Source organism: Epinephelus lanceolatus, chromosome 9 (genome assembly GCF_041903045.1).
Source record: "Epinephelus lanceolatus isolate andai-2023 chromosome 9, ASM4190304v1, whole genome shotgun sequence".
In the NCBI taxonomy this organism is placed as follows: domain Eukaryota; kingdom Metazoa; phylum Chordata; class Actinopteri; order Perciformes; family Serranidae; genus Epinephelus; species Epinephelus lanceolatus.
Genome location: NC_135742.1, coordinates 28,786,453 through 28,813,556, shown reverse-complemented (window position 1 = coordinate 28,813,556; position 27,104 = coordinate 28,786,453). Strand labels below are relative to the sequence as shown.

Sequence of the window (27,104 nt, the reverse complement as noted above, 5' to 3'; positions counted from 1 at the left end):
ATCGTGCTCTCGCTTACACTCAGGTTCCTAGCACCTAAATTGTTGGGTACTGTTGTAATTTGGTACGAGGAGTGACAAGCAGTCACTCATCAACACTCAGTTTACTCTTTTTTTCTATTTAATCTGTCATTTTAATAGATTACACCCAGAAGCCTCTTGTTTTTACAGCATTATCACCTTGTACCACTACTGCACTTTACCCTGTAGAGTTTGGTTAAACCTTTCACAGCTGGCTGTTTTCACTGACAGCCTGAGGAGCCCCACAAAGTGGAAAGTTACAGGTCTTATATGGGTTGTGAGTACATCCTTGAAAAGTGCCTTTCCACACTTGGTGCTGAAAAAGAGATGGGACATTTTGAGCTGCCAAATGACCAACTTAGTCTTTGATGTTTGACACACTGAACTCGCCTTTAGGCCTATATAGGTTTGATACTAAGGGTGTTCCAATGAATCACCACCGATTGTTATTGGCTGATATTGGTTCTAAATAATTGATTGGTGGTCTCTATGAAAGCCAATCAGAAGAGGCGATAATATCATGCAAAACACGGAAGACAATTTCTCTATGCGGCGCTAAAATGCCTTCACTGGTCTGGCAGTTCTGACAAACTGTAGCTCACACTGAACATTTACTGTTTGATTCATGGTTTACTGCTAACCTGACATCCAGCTCTCCTACCTGTCCTGAGTGCAGACACACCATCTGTTTCCCATTGCTCGCCACAGACACACACACACACACACACACACACACACACACACACACATGACACTGAAGGCTTCTGGCAAGGCTGCGATACACTCTGCTGCTTTCTAACAGTATTTACATTTAGCTTTGTGCTCACACTACCCACATGGCATCTTTATTGTATTCCAGCTCTTTCTCATCTGCATTTCTCCAGGATTTGAGTTGTTTGCCTCACTGGACATTTCTCTAAACTGCTCAGTGGAACAATGCCGAATTAATTTATGAGCGAAATACAGCTACTCACCAGCTACCTGTCTTTCACATGCAATGCCCACAGCTTTACTCACAAAACTCACTGTGAACAGCATAGAGGCATCATTATCCAACTCTACTACTTTAAAAACAGCTTGAAAACAATTTGGATGGTACACTGACTTATAATAAGGAGAATGGTGCCTCTTTCATTCCCACTATGTATCTTAAACTCCTGTTCTTGCACTATGTAGCATCGGTGAGCAGGTAGTATCTCCTGGGAGATGTGTGTAACATAAAATGGCACTACATCACACACACCAACTAGCTATAAGAAGAAGCAAGCTCAGTATTCTCAGTGTGGACATCGTGACAGAGGCAAAGAACCATTGTTGAATGCCACTGTTAGGAACTTTGTAACTGAGCAAACTATGGCAGGGTTGCTGTTTAAGTCAATCAACGACAATCTGATAACGGAGTGTACATCCCAGATATTCATTTTAATGCTTAAAGGGACATTGTGTAACATTTTCAGTTGTTTATTGGCAAAAATTCATGTGTGCATTCATAAATATGTTATCACTGGTGTACTATTACCTCCAATAATCTGACTTATTCTCGTAAAAGGAGAATTTCGGATGTGTTTGTACATTGTGCGGGTAAGTTGTCTGTGGGGTTCCATTACGTTTCGCCATCTTGAGAATACACCCGCCAGCAAGGGACATACAGCACTGTCTTCGGCGTTTTCGTTGAGAGCCAGGCCAGCACTGCGTGACTGAGGAGCCGAAGGAGATGAGCAAGAGGCGCTTCGCTACTACCCTGGCAAATTTGAAACAAAGTCCCACTCTTTGAGCATAATGCAGGATCATGCATATGCAGCATCATGGGAGACGGAATCCTTGTCGCCAAGAAAGCGCAAAAGGGAATAGAAAAGGCAGCGTGACCGGCAAATTAAAAAAACGAAGGCCCACATCGGGGTAGCCTTTCCTAGGTAGAGAGAGCTGCTGAGGGAGAATGGTAATGCAATCACAGGCCAGCGCCGCTGTTGGCTGTTAGCTGTTAGCTGTTAGCTGCTGTTACCGGCCAGTCGCTAACAGCCTCATCCCTCTCCTCGCATCACTGCGCTGCTGTTAGCCGCTGTTAGCGGCCAGTCGCTAACAGCCTCATCCCTCTCCTCGCATCACTGTGCCGCTGTTAGCTGTTAGCCGCTGTTAGCCGCTGTTAGCCGCTGTTAGCGCTGGCCTGTGATTGTATTACTTTTCTCCTTCAGCAGCTCTCTCCACCTGGGAAAGGCAACCTCAGTGCTGACCCTTGTTTTTTTAATTCGCCGGTCACGCTGCCTTTTTGATTCCCCTTTGCACTTTCTTGGTGACGAGGATTCCGTCTCTCGTGATGCTGCATAATACATGATCCTGCATTATGCTCAAAGAGTGGGACTCTGTTATGCGGCAGTAGTGCCGCTGGCCACTAACAGCTGTTAGCGGCGCAGTAATGCGAGGAGAGGGATGAGGTGTGTGAGGTGTGTGAGGTGTGCCACTTGTCAGTTGTCAAAGGACAAGACGTGATTGGTTTGTTTGAATTTACATCCGCCCCAACAGTCCTACGTTGTAAACACAGCCAGCATGGTGAGGAGGGGGTTTGTCAACTCGCGTCGTGTGTGTCTGTGTAGGAGCCTGAATGAGTACTCCATGTAGTATCGGATGACATGGTTTCATCAGTGTTATCATAGCTTTTTGGTACTCAGCAGCTACAGTTGTTGCAATACGTGTTTGAAACAGTGAGGCGCTAGAGTGCGCCATCTGTTTGAATACAATATATGATTTCAACGTTAGATGGGAGAAATTCCTACACACTGTGGCTTTAATATACAAAGTTGATAAGAATAACTAAATCACTAAAAATGCACCACAATAAATTGGCTTCAAATAGACCCTGTGATCGATGGTTGGCAATTAGCGATTGTCTGATAATCCTAATCAGAGCACCCTTATTTGATACTGCTAGACACTGGAGACTCAGGAACAAGCTGTTGACCTAAAACGCCAAAACTTGTGTTCCCCTTCAGTGGTTTTTAAAAGGTCACAGACTCAATTTCAGTTTGCTGCACAAATGTGTCAGCGAGAGCATATCAGGGCTGGAACATTCATTAGCTCCACACCAAACCTGCTGTTAGTTTTGTCATGTCAAATTTCATTTTGTACTACTAAACTGCAACACAGATCAAGCTGTGGCATTGTGTGTGTGGATCCTTTGTGAGATTTGTTGTACAGTGTAATTTTAATTAAGGTTCAGTTTGAGTCAATAGAAGCCAGGCTGTTTCACTAAGTGGTTTTTATGGCTCAGTTCATAGCATGTCCCACAGCTGAACCGATGCTCGTGCAGTATATCCAGATAATCTACTCCTAAACCTTCTGTGCCCTCCCTCCTGGACTGTAAACAGCAGATTATTTGCATTGTGTCTGGCTGGAGTCTGCTGGTGTGGAATATCCTGATGGATATTTATACTCATCTTTGCAGACGTGTGACACATCATTTGTCTTAGTTATTGATGAGGGATTAGCTCCCTGTCTCTGATTCATTTCTGATAACTCCACACATGAAGGAAAAGGCAGCAAGACACACACACACACACACACACACACACACACACACACACACACACTCTTTGTGCATGCAGTGGCATATACAATAGCCCCCTGGAGATGAGGGAAGGATGCAAGGTTTCCATCAATATTTGCAATGCGATGTGAAACTCTGTCTATCCCATTAAAGTAGTATTTAGTTAATGGAAAAGAAAATTGATATTGATTGATATTTGAATGTATTCAGTTGGGATTCAGTCAGAAGGGGTTTTTGCAAAATGCTCAAGGCTTGTATCCAAATACACAGAGCACTTTCCAGTGTAGTTCCCCAGGGATTATTTAATGAAAATTTAAAGTGCTTTGATTGTTGAAGCTCACTGGATCGGTGCCACATGCCTCTGTAATGAAACTTCCTACTTTCCTGTATTTACATTGTGCTGCTGGATGGTATTTATTTACACAGACATTGCTTATAGTTCTTTAGGTTTAGGATTCAATTATATTTAGTACACACATTTTAGATTAGAAATGTTGGTGGAAAAAATCTGTTAAATTGTTTGTGCTCAGAAACCTTAAATAAAATATTGTAATACTGCATTTTTTGTGTATAATGTGTCACAGCTGAATACTTTTATTGCAAAGAATTCGCAGTGAAGTGGAGGCCAAATGAGCAAAGACATATACCTGTTCTGTCCTTCTGTAAGGTCTCCCTGTGCCAGAATGTTTATTGCCCTCTGGGGCTCGAGTGAGACTGAAAATTAGGTTGTGGTAGCAGTTGTTTAGCTCTCTGTCAGCTTCAAGGAAGAGCACAGAGAAACACAGAGCAGGTGGAGTGGGATGGACCTTGGCTGCCTTTTCTTTTCCTGTTTTTTTCTCCTTTTCTGTCACTGTGCATGTGTGTGTAGTCTGTGTCTCTGCAGTATGTGGCTCTCTCTATTGAGGCCTGAGTGTGCAGAGGGAAGGGCTGAGGTCTACAGGGCTCAGGGGACAGGATAGAGTCAAATCCTCTGGGCCACATCTGTCATGAAGAATGGACCTGGGTGATGGTTATTGAACAAAATGACTAGTTCGAGACCTAGAGTCTGCGTATGTGTCCGTGTGAGTGTATGTGTGTCTGTTTATATGTCAGTATTTCAACTTTCTTTACTTCTACTTTTAGTTAAGTTTTTTGAATTCTTGCTGTGGCAGAGAATTGTGACACCCGAGTTACACGTGAAATATGCTGCTTTTCCCATCTGTCTCACTCTGCCGTTGCTGGACAGCTGTTAACAGTTCTGTAACGTTATTCCCATCACTCGCAGGTACCATATTTGCCAAGTAAGCTGCCTGTCCCACCAGTAGAAACTGACCTCTGGTGGTGCGTGATGTGCACTACATACAGTACAGCCTCTCCTATAGTAAGACGAGAATCTGTGTTTTTAATGGTATTGATAATCTGGAAGTCTGGATTTCTAAATACCATTGTGTACAGCAGGGTTATTCAATTACAAATTCATATGGCCCTCCTCAACATGATACAGAAACAGAATAAAAAAGAGCTCTCAATGCACAGAAGCATATCAAGTGGCATAAACAGTAGCTTATAATATCTATCACTCTACCATCATCTCCCTCTCTCTTTCTCAAGCATACTGTAGCTGTCGTCAGCTAGAGTCATCTTGAACCTATATTACCTTCATCTGCACTATGGCCTCTCTGCTGTTGTCTGACTTCACTCTGTCATGTTTGTGTGTGTGTTTGTGTGTGTGTGTGTGTGTGTGTCTGCACATGTGTGGAGGAGGTCAGCCCCGACATGCAGAGAGCAGGAAAGAGGCTGCAGCATGATGATACATAAAACCAAAACTTTTAAAAGTTACGATAAAGAGCTGATAATGTCTGAGCTTTTTATTGTTGACCTCAGCAGGAAGTCAGTATCCTCTTCAAGGGAGACCTGGCCGTTTATAGATTAAATGAAATATTTTTTGACTATTCTAGATTTTAAATGGAACAAGTGAGCCCAATCAAGATCAACACCCTGGTCCCCTGCTCCACCCATACTTATGAGTTTGGGTATGCAACACAGAGCAGCCCTCGTCTTTAACTGCATCATATTTTCTTTCTGTGTATGGTAAACAGTTGTATACTGGCAGCCTGTTTGTCTCTTTTATCTGGTTGTTTGCTCTAGCAGAGACTTCATTGATCCTATCATGTGTACTGTCGCTCACTCCAAGAGCCTGCACTATCTGCAAATCCATTTTAAATCCCGAGCTTCCTATTATGTTTGTGCGCATCTGTCTGTGAGTACGTGCATTTAACTTGTGTGTCTGTGTCTGTTATTGGTGCTGTACGCCATACGCACAATAAATACTGACATTCTGAAAGATACAAAGCACTGAGGATTTCATACATGTGCAACAGAGAAGAAAAAAACGTGCACTGGCATTTTCTGTGGGCACAGCGTGTCTGGGGATTTCCATCTTTTTCTTAATCGCTGTGTGGTATGATGCGACCTGACTTGACATTGTGTTCTGTGTGTCTCTGCGTCACTGTTTGTTAGTCACATTCATAGACAAAAGGGCTTAATGTTACATGGTCAACTGTCATCCAATCCTATTGGATGTATCCACCCACAGTTCAATTACAATACATGCCCTGTTGACCCCAGGTTTATCTTATCCAAACACACAGCTTGAACACTCTCTGTCCCTGAATGTTTGCTGTGGATTCTCCAGATATTTGTTGAGCTGGTGCACCTGTTACCTAACAACAGATTACTTTTGTTGTGTCTCACTTTTTCCTTTTCCCCCAAAAACTGACTCTAGTTCTCTTCCTCTCTAGTTTGTACCTGTTTGACAGCAGGTGCTGTTAGGCTACAAGTGCTGAGGGTTGACTTTTCCATGGAGAGCACTGCATTTCCCATCTAGCTGCTGTGGTTTGAAGTGCTGCTGTGTGTTATTTGTACCATGATGAAAAATAGTAATGCGCACAACTCCAAAAATCTTAAACGATACAGATAGCAAGGATCCAAGAACAATCGGAACACTGGCCCTCATAGATAAATTTACTTACTTAATGTGGGCAAAATGAACAAAAACACATGGCTACAAAGCCATCATCCGCAATGATGATAATGCTTTGTGTTGTATATACAATCTGTACTATCCTCTGCACATAAACATGTTGGTATTTTGTAATCATAGCTATTTGAATTACACTGGAAATGGTTTACAGTGATCACGGTTACAGTGATCAACTGCTTATATGGATCAGAAAGCTTGGGACAGAATCCTATACAAAGGATGTTGTAATTATTTCCATATAGTAATCAAGTAGCCTGCTTACAGTGTTCAATTTGGGTTTTTCATTCACAACATATGGAAAAAATTAAAGCTGCGCTAATTTAATTTTGAAAATTTTACTCCCATGACACTTTGTCTTGTAGTAACCCATCTGCTTCCAGCTGGCTCCCTGAGGCTGATGCTGCATGCACATTGAAATCATTGCAAAAAAAAGAAAATTTAATTGCGTCTCAATCAAAAATGTAGTCTCTTTGAATCTTGCCAAACAAGATGCAGCAGATAAACTTGGTGCTCCTCAGGCTACTCAAACGAAACACTCATGGCTGCTAGTGATGGACACAGAAAATGACTGTGCACGCACAGGGAAAGCACCTGTGGTTGAAGCCGCCCTCATTATATGGATTGTAATGCTCCTCTTAAGTGGGCCCTTAGTGAGTTATATTTCATATACAGGACGGTATTATCATGTATTTGAGTTATACACAGTACAAAAGCCTAATTTAATTTGTGCAGGTATTTGAAAAGTGTTTGAAACAGCTGTACTGTGTTTTGAAACAGTCAATAAGATTCAACAAATAGTGAAGCTGCCAGTTTTATTATTATTAGTTATTATTAGTTTATATTCATGTAATAAATATACAGATGTCAATTAAGTGATAATCTGCATGAGAAATGTGATCAATTTGACCAAAGTGATTACTTGAAATGGTTTCCACTAATTATTGCCCTTAATGTGTTGACAGTGACAGTGATTCTCTTTGGCAAGTGTCAATGGGCTGCCAGTACTGACATGTTGTCGCCTGAACTGCATAGATTTACAGCTATTTTAAGACTATTTTCTAAATTGATATTCCTCAGATGTAGTTTAATAGTAGCATAGTTTTTGAATTACCTTTTGTGTGTCATAACATGATAGCAGTATCTCCTGCAGTCTCTGCACACACTTGATAGCACGTTTGTTTCTCAAGTGGCATATTTACCAGTCTCAGTTTCCTCATGCATAGAAAATGAAAGTTAATCATGATATTCATTATAGATTATTACATTAGCTTCTGAGGGCAGCCCGAGATAATCGCTGTAATATAGTGGGACTGCACTGGACTGCAGTGTAATTATACTCACTATTATTAACCTGTAGCCTCGATGCAATGCTGTCCCTACAGTACTGAAGAACAGTGCTGCACTATCATATTCCACCATAACAACGTCAGGCTACGTCTAAAAATAAGGTGCTGACTGCTGATTGCTGTGCATATTCCATTAACAACTATTAAATATGTATATCGTTAGCATTATTACACACAGACATATAGACTGTTACTGGGGTTACCCATCCTCCACTGTTATTACAGGGATTTTTGTCGACAATAGCCCACAGTCAGTTTATGATTTAAGGCAGCCAGACATCATTCTGGAGACAATGTTATTAGCAATTACAGGAAATGTTATGACAGCATCATTAGTGTGCATTTTGATGACAGTGTTAAAAGGGAGTCTCCTCGAGGGCTGCCTTTCTCCTTTTTCTTCCCCATTTGCATCCTTACCCTAATTTTAGCTGTCCAAAGATCACTCTGCTCTGGTGCTCCGCTCTAGAGAGAGCTGCTCTTATGCTATCCTTGGTAGTCTGTTAGTGGCCTCCCAGTGGCCCACTAGCATTTTTCTGCTCTTTTATAGCTATGCTTAGCCTCATCTCAGAGTACGATAGCTGGGTAGATATGACAGCAGTGCCCACGCACGAGCTGGGGGAGGGGTCTGAGAATAAAAATAAGATGAGCAAAGGCTGGATAATGAAAGTAAGCTGTAGTGGATCTCAGAGCATACCCTGGTTCGTCATGTGGCTCGCTAATGGGCCTCTACATCCAAGGGGAACCATGATTAGAGCCACGGGGGGCTCCCTGACAAAGTACAGTACAGCACTGCCCTCAGGGCTGCAGCATGGCATGTAATGCCATAGAGATGACCCCTTCCAATAGCTTTATACTCAGAAGCTTTCCAAGGAGGATGCATGCCTTTTACAAGTAGTTGTCAGGCTACACATTCAGCATGTATCATGTAATGTACAAATATTGACTTTTCAAAGTGTGAGAAATTTCTCTGTTTACCTTTTTAAATGTCTTCTTAGCTGCAGGCTTTTTATTTGCCCCACTCAGAGAGATTCATTCAGAGCAAAGTGATGCTGCAGCAGAAATTTCTCTTACATTTTGGACACGTTTTAGCTGACGTTTAACTTTCATTGTATCTAAATATTAATGGCTCTGACTCAGACCAAAAGTTATCTGCCTTATAATATAGAAATAATCATCTTAGGAAGTCAGATTTATTAAGATACTGACCATTTTGAAATAGCTGCCATTTAATTTGACATATTAATGTATATCTTCTATGCTTTTATTGTGGTTATCTTTTGCTGCTGCCTTGGCCAGGTCTCCCTTGAAAAATATATTGTTGCTATTATTGATTTTAATGTCACATATGTGCTTGCTGATGTTGTCATTTCTTTGACTCAAAGATGTGTCTGGTTTATGTACTGTATGTCTTCTTCCTTTTCTTTGTCCTTCTCTTTATCCTCCACTGTACTGGTAAACCTGTATAGCTCATGTGACTTCTTCTCTCTACAGGGCATCAACATAGTGGGGCCCAGTAATGCAGAGCCGCTGCCTCGACCTCCGAGCCCAGCCATGTACCAGCTGGATATCGTCCTGAAGAAAGGGAACAACTTGGCCATCCGAGATCGGACAGGTAGGAGCTCTGTTTGTTCTTCCTGTTACCTCAGCAGCATTGAGGTTTATGTGTGAAGACAGGGTGGACAGCTTTATCAAGCCTCTATTTAGCTCACCAAATGAAAGCTATGCTACCCTGCTCTCTGTCTACCTCTTTCGATTGCTTTTTCACTGATGCAGGCAGCCCAGCACCCAGGATACCATCTTTGAAGAACTGAACTGTCTTGTGCTCATTTTCATTCTTAGTGTATCCTGCATTCACCTGCTGTCTTTGGGGGTCTTCCTCCATTTTTATACGTGCCTCTTTTTGTCAATGTAATATTTATCTTGGCACTATTCTTTCCTCTCTTTTCACCTCAATTTTATGTTTCTCACATTGCGCTCCCTTTCTTTTCTCTTTCTTATCTCGCTCCCCTTGTAGGGTTTTATTAAATCACACATCTTGTCCTCACGCCTCACTCCATTTTCCATGTGTGAAGTGAGATGAAATTACTAGGGATGATGCGGGGCATTTCATGTGCATCCAGGAAAACAATTCAGCTTTGGCTCAAGCTAGAACAATGTCACATTGTGAGCCAGTTTTTGCTAGTATGATACCCTGGCTGCTTTTGTGTAATATGACTAAACCATAGTGTATGTCTTTCACTCCAGTGTTCCAGTGTGATCAAGGCTTTTAGTTTAAGTAACGACTATACTGTATTGTTTATTATTTCATGAGACCCATATTCTCACACGTTTCTGCATTTCATGATAAATATTTAATTCAGTGGCTTAAAAGAACCAAAGTCAGAGGGCCAAAAGTATTGAGTGGCACTTCATAATGGTTAAGGGAGGGGTGGAGCAGGAGTGCGAATGTTTTTGCAGTGTTATCTTGAGTTGTCGCCCATTGTGGAGATAAATAGAGTTTATCTGCCCTTTGCACCAGTTTAAAAGATATTATCTCTATTAAACAAGCTGCTAAACAGTATTTTTTTGCGTCTTTGGAGCGATTGTGATTTTAACTGCAAGACAGATTCTAACCCACTGTGGAGGCTATCTGAGCACAGCCCTAATAGTGTTTTTAAGCAGGCAGTTATGTCTCGCATAGTGGAAAGGCCAGCCAGAAAAACAAGCGAGGCGAGAGATTTTCTTATAAAAACTCACAGACAGTGGTTTGGATAGTGATGGATGCAGAGGTCTCATTAATGGTTGTAGCAGTAACCATGACGACAGACCTGAAGAAAAAGCTCCCTCCCGTACATTTTGCTTGACTACCTGGCCGCCTGGATAATGAGCAGTGAGGCACGGAGCTCACCTGTCCTGTCCTGAGTGCATAAAGACAGCTCATTAGAGAGAGAAGAAGAGACAGAGACACAGTTAAATAAAGGAGCTATCGTGGATTGAATTTAATATGACCAATAATATCTTAATAACAATCAGTGTTGTAACACAGCTTGTTTTGTCACACAGTGTTCAGAGAGTGCTTTTTTGTAAATATTAATATTTGCAGCAACTGATTAAATCTCAACATGCTGTACTGTCAGGACATTCACATGCTTTCCTACAGCAACCAAAGGATAAACTGCAAAAGACAGACATAGGATTTTTGGGATTTTCCATGAGCCAATCAGTCTGAGCTCCATTGTCAGGTAGATTGAAGAAGCGCTCGGTTGTCAAAGAAAAGCATTTTCTGGAAGAAACAATTTACCTCTGGTACCTATTGATTCACTAAAATCCTCGACATGAATTATAAATGACACAGATGGCTCCCAGTTTTGCCTGCAAAACATTTTTTGGAAACATCCTCTCAGAAATACCTCCGCAGCATTATGGAATTTCAGATATTCATACTTAGTGAACCTGGAAGTGAAACTAAAATGAACTGAGCTGAAATTTTCACTTTCATCCAGACTTTGCATACTAATCACCACATTGCAATATATCCTAAAGAAGTGTGGCATCAAATCAAGTGGCTGCTGTCTGATTTCCAGTCAAACTGCTATTAAAGTCTTGAATATTGATGGATACTGGGATTTACAACTTAACTTTAAAGGAGACTCGACATGACTTGACTTTAAAGGAGCTAACAGAAGCACACAGGTAGCAAACGCCTGTCGCCGCAGCTCTGATCCATGCATCAAAGTGATGTATGCACCCAGACACAAGGTTGACTAGTCAGACACAAAAGCGGGGGGGGGGGGGGTTGGCTCAGTGACAAGGGGCATCTGATTTCACATTTCACATTGATATCCCTTTGTTGTAGATCCAAGTCATAAAAGGAAGCTTTTTGTGCAGCGAACAAATGAGGCCAGGGGCTCAACAGAAGTTGAGATGGAAAAGCCCTCACAGCCAATTAAAGGATCTGTTGCTATAACAACATTTCCTCAATTTGAGGAGAGTAAAGTATGGACCCTTCTCAAAGTGAATTCAAATAAGACGGAGAGTGGAGGGACAGTAATGGCAACAAAACATTTGAAATTTGAAATACAACTGTGCCTGACATGGCTGTTCTCCAGAGAAGCACTTTTTTATGATAATTAAATCAGGATGATGTGTTTTAATTTACTTTACATTATAATAATAAAGTATATGTATGCAGTATTGTAAATCAACAGACACTTAAAGCAGATGATTCACTAACTTTAACTTTACATTTTAATTTAAAACATCATGTTACATCTGTGGCCAGAGCTTCTTTCCATCATGCGTTCACCAAACTTTCCCATGTCACATTTCATCGTGGGCTACACAATGTGCTGCAAGCAAGAAGATATGTCTGTCTTTTGGCTATAAGAAATAGAGTTGAATTTTTAATAGTTGAGGATTTCCTCCTCAGCAAGAGGCAAGACAGTGTCCAGAACATGAACAATACATCCAACACCAATCTTTGAAGGCTCATTCTTGTCAGTCTTAGACTTTTTGAACCCTTTATGGTCACTTTCTATACCCATAAAGCACTAGCAAAAACAAGCTACCATGCATACAGTAGCTCACCTGCAAGCAGTGTATATGCAGCTGCTTTCCTGTAAGGGCATGATACAGTAACGAGTCACAAATATGATTTTATCTGATTAAATAAAACATAATTTTTCTTATAAATGGGTTCAAACTTAAAGCACTCCCACTGATTAAACTAAATATGAAATATTAGCCTCTCTTGACTGGCCACAGAAAAGCTTCTTCTCCAGTTGGCAACAGCTGCACTCTCCTGCGCTCCTCATAAAACATTTTGAGCTCTTGCACCCTCTTGTGCTCGTGAATTCCGCTGAGCATGCAGATGCTGTCATCTTAAGCCTGTGAGTGCGCGGCGCTCAGGGCAGAGAGTAGACATGGGACACAGTGAAGGCACTGACATTACATGCTGGAAGAGCAATGTGTCATTATGCAAATATCTATGTGTCACATTATGATAGTATTATGGTGTAATATTAATTTTGCCGTACTGTAGCTCTTATTCACATGTTTTTACATTGACAGTATCCTTTGTCTTCCCTTAATTCCTTAGCAGTTAACCATGTTATCTTCATCCTAATCCTCTTACAGTACACACAAATGTTTGAATATACATGCGTGGGTTGTAGATGCATCTATGTTCAGGATAGTCATTGCCACATTGGCATTATTCTCTGCTAGAGTTTGGTTGTTATCTAGCTGAGCCATCACAGCACACAGACCTCTAAGGGAGCACTTCCCTTATCCTCAGAAGACTGCTTGATATGAGTAAGTCGATACCACTCCCGCACTTGTCTGGTGTTAAGCAAACAAGAGACATTTGGGAGTTTACCACAATAGTTTGCTGGCATTATCATCAGTCTCGCCTCAGTCGGCACAAGCCACTTCACAATTTGTCACCAGGAGAGACAGCCAACAGATGCCATGGTTTAATACTATGACAAGATAACCAAAATAATCATTGGATATGAGTGAACCAAGTAGATAGATGTGTTCAACAGTTGTTTTAACAAGGTACAGCTTGTACAGAAGCTGACGATGTGGTCTCTCATCTAATCCTGCCTCATTACACCTCCCTCTGATGATATTGTATTACATATAAACCGTAGGAAGACAGAAATTAGCAGTGAATTAGACAGAGTAGGAATGATGGCCACTCCTTTTTTTCTTTTTGTTTATTGTTCCAGCCCAGCAAATCCTTCTTGTCCAATAACCTTGCTTTGAATTTCACTTTCACTTATCCTGTTGGACCCTGTTGTGTCCCCGGGGTGCTAACCCTGACTTAGCTGTCTTATATGATGGGTTACCAATGGGACATTTTGCAGCTTTGAAGGTGACCTCAGATGAAAACACACAGCCCTCCATCTCTGCTCTTACACTAGTTCATCTTGGGTGAGGTGAAACAAGGTGACACTTATATATAGCCCAAGACACAACAGCCTTTCTTTCCATCTTGCATACCTTCTGTGTGTTTGTGTGTGTGTGACAGAGGACAAAGAGGATGCACGTTTCTTATTGATTTAAGCATTTGCTGTGTCTTTGGACTTTAAGGGACTTTTTAAAGTGGGGTTGTATGAAGTACTTATCCATAGTCAGAGTAATATATACAGTAGATGTCAGTCAGCATGCCCCCAGGTTGAAGAAGCAGGCTGGATGCTGACATGGAAGCCAGGCAATTTACTGCTGTGGAGAGATAGCAACAAAATGTATTTTTGCCACCTAAGAAACATCCCACCTTAAAAAAAAATCAGTGTCAGTTTAAGTCTACACTATATTGTGAGTTTTTTCGCTGCCTTACCTGAATGTCAGACAGTGATTTCAAACAGGAAAATGAAGCTGTTATGTTGCTCTCTTCAAAGGCAGACTCCCAAAACTTCAGCATTGCTGATCAGAGGAGCTGCTGGTCTACCTCTTTGTGTTATTGTGTGACTTTGGGGTTTGGAAGGTTTAGTTCAGATTGTGAGAGTCACACAATAACACAAACTAACCAACTGATTAAAGCAGCGGAGGACCAGCAGCTCCCTTGTTCAGCCAGCTAAAATCACTGTTTTTCTCAATGGAGTCTGGTTGCTGTGGTGAGAACATAGATGGGGAACTGAAGCTGTTAATGTCTCTCTCATCGAAATGGGCTGTCTGACCAAAAGTTAAAGCAGTGAAAATACTCTCAATGTAGGGCACACTTAAACTGATATTGATTTTTTTTTTAGGTGGCTAAAATACGATTTGTTGCTGAACCCCATCTATAGCAGTACATTGTTTAGCTTCTGTGTTGGACTCCAGCCTGCTTCTTCACACTGGGGGCAAGCAGACAAACCTACTGTCGTTAAAACACTGTCTATGGATAAGAACCCATTTTCAAAAGATCCAAAATATCCCTTGACATAGGTGTACACTTTTAGACAAAACAGCATGTGAATTCTGTGCCGTTACCAAACCAGCCTCAAAGTCTTGGACACTGGGCTTCCCCACATGCACATGAACACAAAGGAAATTTGAAAGGTTAACATAACAAAAAAAAAAAATCTGTTCATAGAGGAGACTTCCTGCTGCCTGCTGATGTGTGTGAAAGGCCTCCCCAGGTGCTACTCCAAAATCAAGAAAGCATTTCCAGCTGTCAGAGGCGATTGAAATGGGTAATGTCCAACAGTTTAGTAGTGATCAGGAATCTAGGAGGTGTGACATAGTTTATAAAGTTATAGTGACCAGATGATGTGGTGTTAATTGGGCTACTAGTCATGCACAAAGATCAAATGTTGATCAGCTGTGAAGATGGATTTGTTAGTGCTAAACATGTATACGTGTGTGTGTTTTGTGTGGATGTGTAGTTATAGTAGTTATATGTGTGTGTTATAATGTGCACATGTTTGTACAATATATCTCCGTTGAGTCTTATTTAAAGAGGCAACAGACAGCATATTTTCCTAAATATATCATTATGAAAATAATGTGGGTTGCACAGGGTAGTGGCTACAGTAAAATCAGACTATCAGTGTTTACATAGGTTACTTAGTGGCTGTGCAATCTTTGCAATAAGCTTCTGCCACCGGTGCCGAAATTTCGCGGAAAAAATCTGCTTTACGGCAGGAAACGTGTCATGTATTGCGAAATTGGTCGGTCAGCCAATCAGGGACTGGAGCTGGTCCTTATGAGGAGTTGGGCATGAGATAGTTGAGTCACGAGCACAATGGCAGCATTGCAAATCGCCGCAACCAGGGACCGGGTAGCGAGTGTTGGTCGGCTGACATCCTCGTTGCCATTCTACAGCAGCCCTCGGACAGTGATACCCCCAGCAGCCCTCGGACAGTGATACCCCCCCCTCCCCTCCTTCTGTTCTCTTCTCACGGAGGCAGCTATCGACGGACATCGCCCAGCTAAGTTACGCCCAGCTAAGTGAACACTGGACTTTGTTTCCCATTGAATTTTAGCTCCAACCGGCCGCATCGTTTCCGTACGGTACTGTTTATTCTAGAATCGGGACTGTTTACATGTGCATATTTGTATCATTTACTGTGAGTTGTTTGTACTGGTACTATGCATTCTGGTGTAATTATTTGCATTACTAATTGTTTTTTCTTCAGATAAATCTGATAATTGTTGCTCGGTCTCTTTACTCATTTATTTAGTATAGTGTCCACACACCTTCTCATTATACATATACATAGAGGTATACTGGTGGCTTTACAGCCTACATTTCATTTGTTTAGAGAGTCTAATAGAGTCATATTATTGATTATTTTTGATCCCCACGGACAATTTGGTCGTTACGACAGTGCGACCAACACCACTGAGGCTAGGTGGCGCCAAGCTAAAAAAAAAAAGAACCGAATCCTATCTGTTGCCTCTTTAGGTGTTTGCGTTTTTTAAAGTTACCACAGAGTTATTATTTGAAAATGTTCCTAAAGTTGATGGTTTAATGATTCCCTGTGCAGATATCATCTCTCTCAGGCTCTGAAACCGGGGAGAGTGGAGTCCTAATGACCGTTTTAAGCATCAGAACTATTCCTGTTCCACTCCTTGGTTTGGATGTAATGGGTGATTATGCAAATGAAACAGGTGCACGTTGTATTGCACAGAATTGACTCTGCTGCATTTCAGGCATAGTTTAGTTGAATGCAGATGAATCAGATTGTTTCAGGTGGGAAATTGTTCCTAATGGAAAGTGATTTGTAGTGTCAATCTGCAGATACGATCAGAAAGAGGGAAATGAGCATTCGCCTGAGCTGCAAATCATTTTTTATCTGCTGAGACACACTTTTTGCTTTGCAGTTATTAATCATAATTCTTTGTTTAAAGATTACCTTCATTCAGCTTTGTATGCCATTGTAAATGTACAACATCTCAAAAATGCAATACAGATCAACTTTAGATTCCTGACACTATAATTACGAGTGGTAATGCAGTTTTTGGAGCATTTAAACACTGCCAATAGAAACACTGGTGAATTTCAAGCCTGGTTACAATCAGTACAATACATTGTCTTTATAGTCATCAGACTGACAACATGTTTCCACCAGTCGTCAATATTTGTTCTCAATAGTTTGATCGGTGGTCTTGATAAAGGCCAATCAGATGATGCAAAACACACAACACAATTTCTCTTCGCCCCACTAACTAAAATGCAAACAAAATATTATAGACTGGTTGACTAATGTCAGTGTGTGTGTGTGCGCGTGTGCTTGCATGTGGTAGGCTGGCAGTTTCCCAAGTGTATGTTACATGCGCAGGGATGCGGACGTGAAACAGGAGCAGGAAAAGTCATGATTCAACCCCTGTTTTATAAGTTTGACTATAAAGACAAAATAATTTCCCTTGACTTGGTTGACTTAAATGTAATATTCCCAAACTTTATGGTCAACTAAAACTTGACTAAAAAGCAGGATAAGGTTGACTAAAAATGATAAAAAACTAACAGCTAACTAAATTAACGATAGTTTAATTTATTGTTTTAATTTGCGTGAAATTTTATTTATTTTATTCCACAGGAAAGCTGTATTTGTTAAGCTCCAAGCTGCTCCCAAGCGTAGGCTGCTATGGTTTAAGTTGTCTCTTAGACAGATAGTGGAATATGTTGCACATTTGGCCAGCCAATAAATAAACAGTTTTTATTTAGATAATTAACATACAATGTTGTTAAGAATAGTTAAGATCGGTAGATAAAAGATAGATTGGTATCTGACTGCTTCCACTGATTGGTGATCAGCCCAGAAATCCTGATCAAAGCCTCCTTAATAACAGGCTGTTCTGGCCAGTCAGACTTTGAATCACATTTAAACACAATATTCCCACAACTGATGTGAAAAAAACTCAGCAGAATATATATCTGCAGACTTAATGTGTAATACTATGAATTATTAAATTAAGTCTAAATGTAGTTTGTCTATAAACTAGTGCAGCCAGTGGCTTATGTGCATTCCTTGTCCTTACACATCCCTACTAGAAACTCCTGTGATTACATCCTGCTGAGACTAAGTAATGACTAGACGGTTGCGTGTGCTGGCACTTTCTGTGCTCATTATATGGTACATATGTGTTGTGCGTGTACATACTTAAAGGACTAATATTAGTGTAGAGGTTTGCAGTGATTAGATCTCAAAGTACGGCTGAGACCAGTCTACAGCAAGTCTAATTATCTCGTCTCCTGCGCCACGGCTTTCTAAGATTTGAAAACAGCGAGAGAGCCAGAGCTTGACACCACAGTCAGCATGTTGTCTCCTGTTTTATTTCAAGTCCCCTTCATTGCTTTCTCACCTCCCATGCTATTCTCCCACATGCTGTGTAGTTTTCTGCTTTATTTTTGTTTCTGCTCATTCAGCTCAGCTGTATGAAACAAGAGATCTTACTGTTACGGTATCTTACACTTTGCATTTAATTGCATCACGTTGTTCCAGCATGGTGTTACACAAAATAAGGAAGGTTCATTTGGGGTAAATATCAGCAGAGGGCAGGAAAGTAAAGTCCTTTCATCATAAAGCAGCAAGAGGCAGAAGCATGCATGTGTGTGATTGTATGTAATTGCAGTGAGGCAGGCTCTCAATCCATCTGCCAGCATCCCATGATGAAGGCTCTGGTCTTTGCAGCCTTTTACAGCCAATACATTCTCTAGAGCAGATTGCATTCTGGGTAATGGGAAACCCCAGAGCTGCAACCATCCGTCAGTCCTGACATTACACATAGGCCAGCAGCTCACACTCGTATATACACATTCTCTCCTACAGCCGCACACAGCGCCCACGATCTGAGCACGAGGCTGCTTCGGGTTTGCAGCTCGAGCATGACTGTCGGTTTTATGGGCAGCTTTACTACATTTTTCTCTCCTCCTGTTCTCACATCTCATGACAAGCATCAGTGAGCCTCCTTCATGGTGTGGTTCTTAATAGCAGCATTTTGACAGGCAATGTGTTGGCCAACTCCTGCACTCAATATCAGTGCAGCAGTGAGTGCCAAGAAGAAGGAAAAGTTCAGAATGAGCAGTTAATTTAAAGGTCAGTGCTGAGGTTAATATGGTGCCACTTTTATTGTCTTATGGTGAAATCCATTTTTTTTCTCTTAAGTAATAGTTGGCTTAATTTTCTTTTTTCATTACCGGCCTGAGACAAATTCTGCAGTGTCTTTTTGTGCAGAAGTGGTGGATGAAGTACCTGAAAGCCATACTTGAGTATAAGCAAAGAGATCTTATCAGAAGTGACTTTGGTAGAAGTCAATGCCACCTATTAGAATGTTACTTGTATAAAAGTCTTAAAATATTTGGGGCCTAAATATTTGGGGCCTGAGAATACTCTCAGAGAGCTCCTAACTTAGCCCAAAAAATAGTAAGACGTTCTATCTTGGGAGTGATTTAGGAAGGTTTTCAGAGCAACCCAGAGCTAAGAAGGGACAGAAACTTTTACCTTAGTGATCTTTATCTCCATGAATCATTACTTGCGCTCTCTGCTGTGGGGACGCCATTTTCTGCTTCCATCATGAAGTTGGTTTCATTGTCAAGTGGAATGTAGTCACTAGCATGTAGCATCTAATCTAATCCTGCTTTGAGAACGCTTGTTTACACTTGCGCCACACTTGTTTGCCTGTTATTTTGTTGTAACAAAGTAATGAAAATGCTTAGGACACGGAAATACACTGGAGTAAAACTGGACTAAAATACTTTTACTCCAATAAATAGAAACGTATTAGAGTAGTATATTGTTTAGGAAATGTGACTGAGTAAAGTGAAAGTTAAAATATAAAAACTTGAGTAAAGTACAGATACTCCCAAAAATTACTTAAGTATTGTAACAGTATTATTACTTCTGATCAGGAGGCTGCTGTTTATAGTATTATAGATTATATCATAAATGAAGGTATTCAGAGAGCTTTCCTGAGAAGTTGTTTTAAAAGTTGAAGATTTAAGATCATCCCTTGGAGAATGAGATTCCTTAAAATGTTTTGTCAGTTAGTGTCCTTGTCCTTGTCCTTGTCCTTGTGCTTCTGGATACATTTTGGTCCACAGATCTAAGTGCACAGTGCACAACACTTCTTGCTTTCACTCTGCTCTCCGGTACAGGAGGCAGCTGCCCGGAGGAAGGGAGGCTTTGCCCGGTCAGGCTCTGAGTTAATGTTATCTTCTGCCATCTGCTTTCTGCTTTTAAGTGGTAAAATTACAGCTCACAAGAACTTAATGTGATAAAGTTGTGGACTTTTGTTTGATATACAGTATCAGCATTTCAATCTGTTGTTAGCGTAGTTAGCGTAGTTAGCATATATTAGCTCGGAGGGCTAACTTGGCTTGTTTACTATATTATGTAAGGTTGCGTGAAAGTCACTGTCACCCTTTGCATTACCCTGGAACTTAAACATCTAAACATACTATAATAATTGTAGTGTTATTAATCGCCCCTGTGCTTTTCCTGTTATGATTTGACAAAATGTCTATGTCTAGAAAAGATCTATAACTTGGAACTTCTGCTTTCACCGCCAAGGTGTCATGCATAAGAGAAAGTTTATCAGAGATTTAAAATTGTCCAGGGTGTCCCCCAGCAAATTGATATGCAGAGGAGTGTTGCTCTGCTCTGAAGGTTAATGATATATTTCATAAAAGTTTAATGATTTGTTTGATTTTTGCAGAGGTGGTATTTTTATTTTTTTTATTTTCAGGAAAGGCACCACACCTCCTGTGTAGTTTGCTGCAGGAAACCCTGTTATGTGATGTAATTGCTATTGGCAAAGTTAGCAAGTCAATGTAAATGAATGTGTTGATTGCGTCTGAGCAGACATCAATCTATGAAAATGAACTCTAAACTATATTTCTCAACATTTAAGAGGAGCTGTCTCGGATCCTGTAGACATTTGAAAAGTGATCTATTACAATCTAATTTTCAGGCACATGCTATATAGTCTGTTGTTTTCTGTGACAGTCAATTTTCCCACATAAAATTAACTTAACTTTCTCAGATACTGAAAACTTAACGGCTTGGTTGTTTGGTGGGCTGAAAGCAGAGATTTCACGCTGAAATGTTACATTATTGATGGCTTTCTAATGCTATCAGCATGCGGCTTTTCTCATCCATATTCATTGTATTTTCATACTCAAAATGTTATCAGTATGTCTCAGCTCCACGGTGTTTTACTCCAGCTCGGATCACATTTTCCATATTTCATCAGTGAGAAAATTGTTTGTGTTATTATGTAATGCTTAGATGGATTGAGTGTACAAAGAGCTGCCCCTGCAATATTTCTCTCAGTGCAGTTAATGCCTTTTAGATATGTGTTGTGAGGAAGATTAACAAGTCCGTTGGTGTTTATATTACTTCTATTAGAGTAATTTGAAAGGAACAAGCACACTACGCGCATGTTTTACTGCAGTAGGCTACTTTAATATCCAAAGCAGTGAGTTCAACTTTTTTCTCATGGAGTATGATACTTATTTTTAGAACATGATATCACACTGTCCTCTGTAGAAATGTAATTACCTGCTCATATATTATCAGTTAATAATTCAGGACCGTTTGTCTTCCCTGAGCTGACACAGAAAGCTATTGATCATGAATGTGTAATGAGTATCTACAGATTAATGATGAGAACGGGGACACAGCATAATGAATTGGTCCACATGTCAGTGTGAACCCATGTGACAGAAAAGAGCTTTTTATTTTAGAAATGTGCAGCTAATCACAACCCTGTATAATCATTACCATCCTTCACCCTGCAGTCATTAACAAGCACCTTTCATTAGCTTGTTAAAAGGCCCTGACCAAGTTGGCGTGTGAAGTGGTGTACAGTTTGAACATGACCTTTTCGTAATATTATGCCATTTTAAATGCAGTAGAAGCCTCGTCTCCGCGGCATACATATCACAGCACTGTCTGCTCTTCTCCCACTGCCTCAGACAGACAGGAGTCATCCTTTGTTTTTCCAGAACCTTTTATACAAGGTCGAGGCCTCGTGTCTGACATTACTGTCAAGAGTCCTGTCTGTTCATTGCCCTGCTGTCTCTCAGAACAATGAACAAGGCAGGTGTGTGGCTTAACATATGTGTGTGTGTTTGTTTGTGTGACTACAGCGCTGACGACTAAGTGCATTAATCCTTTGCACTCGAGGCAGATAGTGACTTTGTGTGTTGAAAAGTGAGACAGGAAGAGTAATGGAGCGTTTGTCACTGGAATTGCCACTTTTCTGTGTATGGGTGCATCTGTGTGCAATAAATGCCTCGCACATTAATTGCATAAACTCATACGCAGGCACAAAGTTCATCTCCTTTCAAGACTTCCTCCTCATGTGTGGAATAAATCAATCTTCAGTTATTGCTCTGGGGTTTGTCTGGAGCGTTTGGAGGCGTACTTGCAGGCTCTAGGGCCACTGCTGCCTCCCAGAGCAGCACTGGCATTTAAATGAAAGCATTAGACCGTGGGTTCTCAAAGTTTTACCTCGCATACCACCTCAGACAATATTAGCCTGTCAAAGTACCACCACTGTGACCATAGTTACAATACAGTCATGTATGCCTAACCTATTCAGCTATAGACAGTTCATGCAGACAGCAGGTTTATTCCCAATCAGAAGAATAATATTGTTGTTGACTGTTGTCAGTGACAACCACACTGCACAAAGGAGTAGCACTCACTTGATGGTCGTCCACTTTACTTTCAGTAGAGCTGCTTGAAATATTCTCCTCCTGATCCGCGCCTCTCTTCCCATTAGTTTCCACTTTTAACTCACTCATTTTACCTCCACTTACTATCTTGCCATTTAACATATTACTAATCATGAATGTGTGCACGTGTTTGTGAATGTGACATATGTTAATGGGTGACATAAAAACAATAATACGGTAGGAAAGTCAACAATTATTTTAAGTTGCATTTCAGGGATCTCATAGTTCAAAGTTTTTTTATTCTAAATGTTGTAGTATTTTGATAGCATTATACATATTTACATTTATTTAATGGCTGCTGACTCTGAGGCTGCTGACTGCTGAGGCAGATGAGGATGATGAATCTGTAAAGACCGAGTGGTGATGGGGAGGTGGAGGGCGTGCATGGTTGCAGCTAGAAAGAACTACGGCAGAGAAAGAACCATATTGAAGACACTGAGCAGCCTCATAACTGATACCAGATTATGGGCTCTAGTTTCCCGGAGCAGCGCTAAAAGCTTGCCAGCTGAAACCACGTCTACTGTCAGCGCAGGCGGAGCGCAGCCAGTGTAAGCCGAAGTTTGGCTGACTGGCGGACAGTGCGCACACGTCACCAAAACCTCACAGGCAGGTTTCCAGAATATCAGGCACATTAACGATGCAATAAATACCCAAAAAAACAGTATTCAATGCAACTATCTGCAATCAGCACATAAATGTATCTCTATATCGACTGTCCCGTCACATCTGATGTCAGATCAAAGGGGATTGGCACCGTTCGGCACATTTGGTACGCGTAATGGAAACCCAATCTGATTTGCTTAACACAGCTGCAAACTAATGAGTTCACATCCCTCTCAGCCAACCACAAACAGCCACGGCATCAGATAGGGAGTATATATTCAGCATCTGTCATCTTAGAAAAGTCAAAAGAAAAGAAACAGAGTGAGACTGCGAGAGAGAAAGAGAGCGCACGCGCACGAGAGAAACGCAACATTGATTTACAATTGTGGTGACCTCCTCCCAGGCTACCTTTGCATCATCATCAGCCCGTGGAGGTCTGCTCGCAGTTCGGTATATTCGGACACTGCGAGCTTGGACCTCCCGGACCAAAACATCAATTTCCTCCTGGGAGAAGTTTGGCCGTCTGATGCTGCTGCTCTCTTCTGCCATGGCGAATTGAGTAAACTCTCATTACACCTTCACGCGGTGCAATTAAGGGTGAGGAGAGGGGCTCATTTGATTGGTGGGATGTGTGTAAAACCCACTTCACGCCTTCTCTCCTCCCTCTTTCCGACTTGCGCAGGTAGGACGGACGGAGGTGGGAAAGAGGAGTAGCTGCGCCAGCGCGCACGGTGTGCCAAACTTGCAAAATCTGCCTGGCCACACCCAGTTGGCGAAGCGCAGGTGCGCTGCGCCCCCGCCTCGCCCGGTCTGCGAAACTAGAGCCCAAAATGTCCAAGGTCTGGCCTGGGGGTCATTGGTAGTCAGCGGCTCATTTAAATGGCCTACAGCTTGTTGTTCCAAATATACTACATGCTGCCCACCACACAATACTGGTTAATCAAGTAAGAACACTGAATTTTTTCTGCTCCTCACAATGGCAAGACTACCATACAGTTTGTAGACATGCACCAAGTAGGAACTACGCAGACAAAACTAATGTGTTTTTCATAAATAGACAGCAAATAAGCAAATGAATTCCTAACGTACAGCTGATATTTCCTGCTAGGTAGCAGACATGGCCACAACAAAAAAATGTAAAGCTCACAGCAAGGGTTGCCGCTTTTAGGAGCAGCAGAAAGTTGCTCCTGAAACCTTCCACTGCTAAGATTATATGGTTGCATTGTCTTATTTGTATGTTTTTATTTTTTTTTTTTTAATAACCTGTGTGATGTGCTGGCCTCCAGGTATTTTCACATTATCTAACCTGGCCCACATTCTAAAAAGTTTGGACACCCCTGCACCAGATGCTCCATCATTTCTGCCACGTTAATGCTGCAAATCTTATTTTCATTTTACCATGAGGCAAATCGTGCTTCCTGAAGACTGAGCCGGCTGTCGGCTGATACAGTGAGAATATGTCAATGCCATAACTTTCACTAAGTACCTATGGCAGCAAGGAAATCAACTGGAAGTTAGTGTGATGATGTAATTTAATTTAGATGGCTGGAGGGGAGAGAGAGAGAGAGAGAGAGAGAGAGAGAAAAGAATTATGATGAGATGGAGAGAGAAAGGAGATTGTTGTGTGGAGGAAAAGACAGAGTGGAAACTAGAGAGCAGCAAAAGAAGTTTATTTCACAAATGCAGCAAAGCTCAAGAGGTAAATTGACATCAGCAAATGTGTCTTTGAAGATCAAACCAAATTTGGTGAATAAAAGACACAATTGGATTGTGTCAAAAAAAAAGCTAAGGCAGATCAAAGACAAACATTTTCAGAAAATAACTCAACACAAAAAAATACGAATTGCTTTTACTCATGCATATCCCCTGAGTGTGAGTGTATGATGTGTATACACATTGCCTTCCATTTGTAATGACTGGCATGTTATAAATAGCTGCAGAAGTGTCTGCACTTTTATTAGCACAAGCTTCATTAAAATACAATTATGCATATTGCTACATTGGCAACGTGGGAATGCACTGATAGGCCAGTTTGCAGTCTGGACCGGATAAACTCAAGCATTATTACTTTGCTTTGTTCATGAATATATGACAGAAAATCCAGCAAATGGTATCAACATGCATCAGTGTGATGTGGTGCACTGTGTCTGTAAGTGTTAGCATGCTCGTTTTTTTTTTTGAACAATGTTTTTTATTGATTTTCAATAGATACATACAAAACACATACCACACTAATTGCACAATGAGATGCAAACTGACCTCACTGCATACACACACACACAAAAACAAAAAAACAAAACAAAACAAAAAAAAAACTGTCACACTCAACAGCTTTACAAATAAGTATTCACTGTTGCCTGAGAAAGTCCATTAAAGGTGCCCACACCTCTTCAAATTCTTGCGCTTTACCTCTAGTTACATAGGTTAGCTTTTCTAATGTAACACACATTACCATCTCTCTGATCCAGGACTGTTTAGAAGATACTTCAGTCTCTCTCCATGATAGGGCAACCATCCTCCTGGCCTGCAGGAGGCCAAAGTTTATGAGAGTCTTACACTTAGAGTTAAAAGAAAAGTTATCTGGATATATCCCTAAAATACAAAGTTTTGCTAAGCAGGGTACCTGGATACCTATGATTTTACTTAGAGTGCGGACAACCATTTTCCAAAAAGCTGTTAGCATGCTAGTTAGTTGTATTACTTTCTATTCAGAACATTTTACTGTTAGTTATCCCTACTCTTCTGCTTGTGTAACACATAGATGTTGCTGATTTTTCTGCCTACAACAAACATACAAGTCCTGATCATAGACTGTAAAAATAACGGATGTAGCTACAGTGATGTCACCCATTGGTTTGTGGACTTGTGTTTTGAAGCCTGGAGTTCAGCATTTCGGCCATCGCCATCTTGGCGAGTGGCCATTCGAGGAATTGCAGTTTTTGGCACTTCTGCTTTGGCTTTATTTTTCAGCCCTGGAGGTTGCCACTTGGTCCATATGTACATGTACACATACATGCATACATCACATATGCATATAAAATACATACACTTTAACTGTGCATGTGCACAAGAACCTGACAGCAGAGGTAAAAGAAAAAAAAACGCCCCTTATTATGTGTTGAAAATGAGAAACAGTACTACTGTGAAAGTAAGAAAGAAAGCAAGAGACTTTGGATTTGTATGCAAGTGGAATCAAGTATAACATTTTGACCAAATACTATACATTTTAGGTCAGCACGGTGGTGCTGTGGTTAGCATTGTCACCTCACAGACAGAGGGTTCCTGCTTCGGACCCAGAGTGAAGGGTTCGAACCTTGGGGTGGGGGAGCCCTTCTGTGCAGAGTTTGCATGTTCTCCCCACATCAGTGTGCGTTTTCTTCAGGTACTCCAGCTTCTTCCCACAGTCCAAAGAAATGCAGGTTAGGTTAATTTGTGACTCTCAATTGCCTGTAGGTGTGAATGGTTGTCTGTCTCTATGTGTCAGCCCTGTGATAGTCAGGCAACCTGTCCAGGGTGTACTCTGCCTTTCACCCAATGTCAGCTGGGATAGGCTCCAGCTCCCCCGCGACCCCTAACAGGATAAACAGTTACGGAAAATGGATGAAGAGTTTGCGTCAAAAGCTAAGGATTAAAATTTTTTGTTTCTTAACCAATCACAATCAACTCCAGTTTCACTCTCATGTTGGAATGAGATGAGTTTTGTCCACTTGGTGTTTTGCCTTGCTATATTTGTGTATGTGTGTGTGTGTGTGTGTTTTCCCTGGCACTGTATCTACAATTTTTTTTTGTAGCTTTCTCTTGGATGTGTGCTGCATACGGTCTGACATGCGGTCGCTATTTTTTTTATAAAGTTTTGAACTCACCTTTAATAAAGTCCTGCTGTACCCAGGGACATTCATAATGTAGCACAATGGGGTTGTTGTT

General features: G+C 41.1%; 1 protein-coding gene across 8 annotated transcripts in view; it reads left to right on the top strand.

Moving 5' to 3' along the window:
* The window catches only part of LOC117252108 (multiple C2 and transmembrane domain-containing protein 1), a 179,318-nt gene that overhangs the window by 58,930 nt on the left and 93,284 nt on the right, over positions 1–27,104 (top strand). For all 8 annotated transcript variants that reach the window (XR_013492037.1, XM_033618797.2, XM_033618795.2 and 5 more), the window contains exon 2: positions 9,419–9,539. Coding sequence is in view for 7 of the 8 variants with exons in the window: in XM_033618797.2 (XP_033474688.1) it covers positions 9,419–9,539 (121 nt within the window). In the remaining variant the exon portion in view is untranslated. The remainder of the gene's footprint in view (positions 1–9,418; positions 9,540–27,104) is intronic.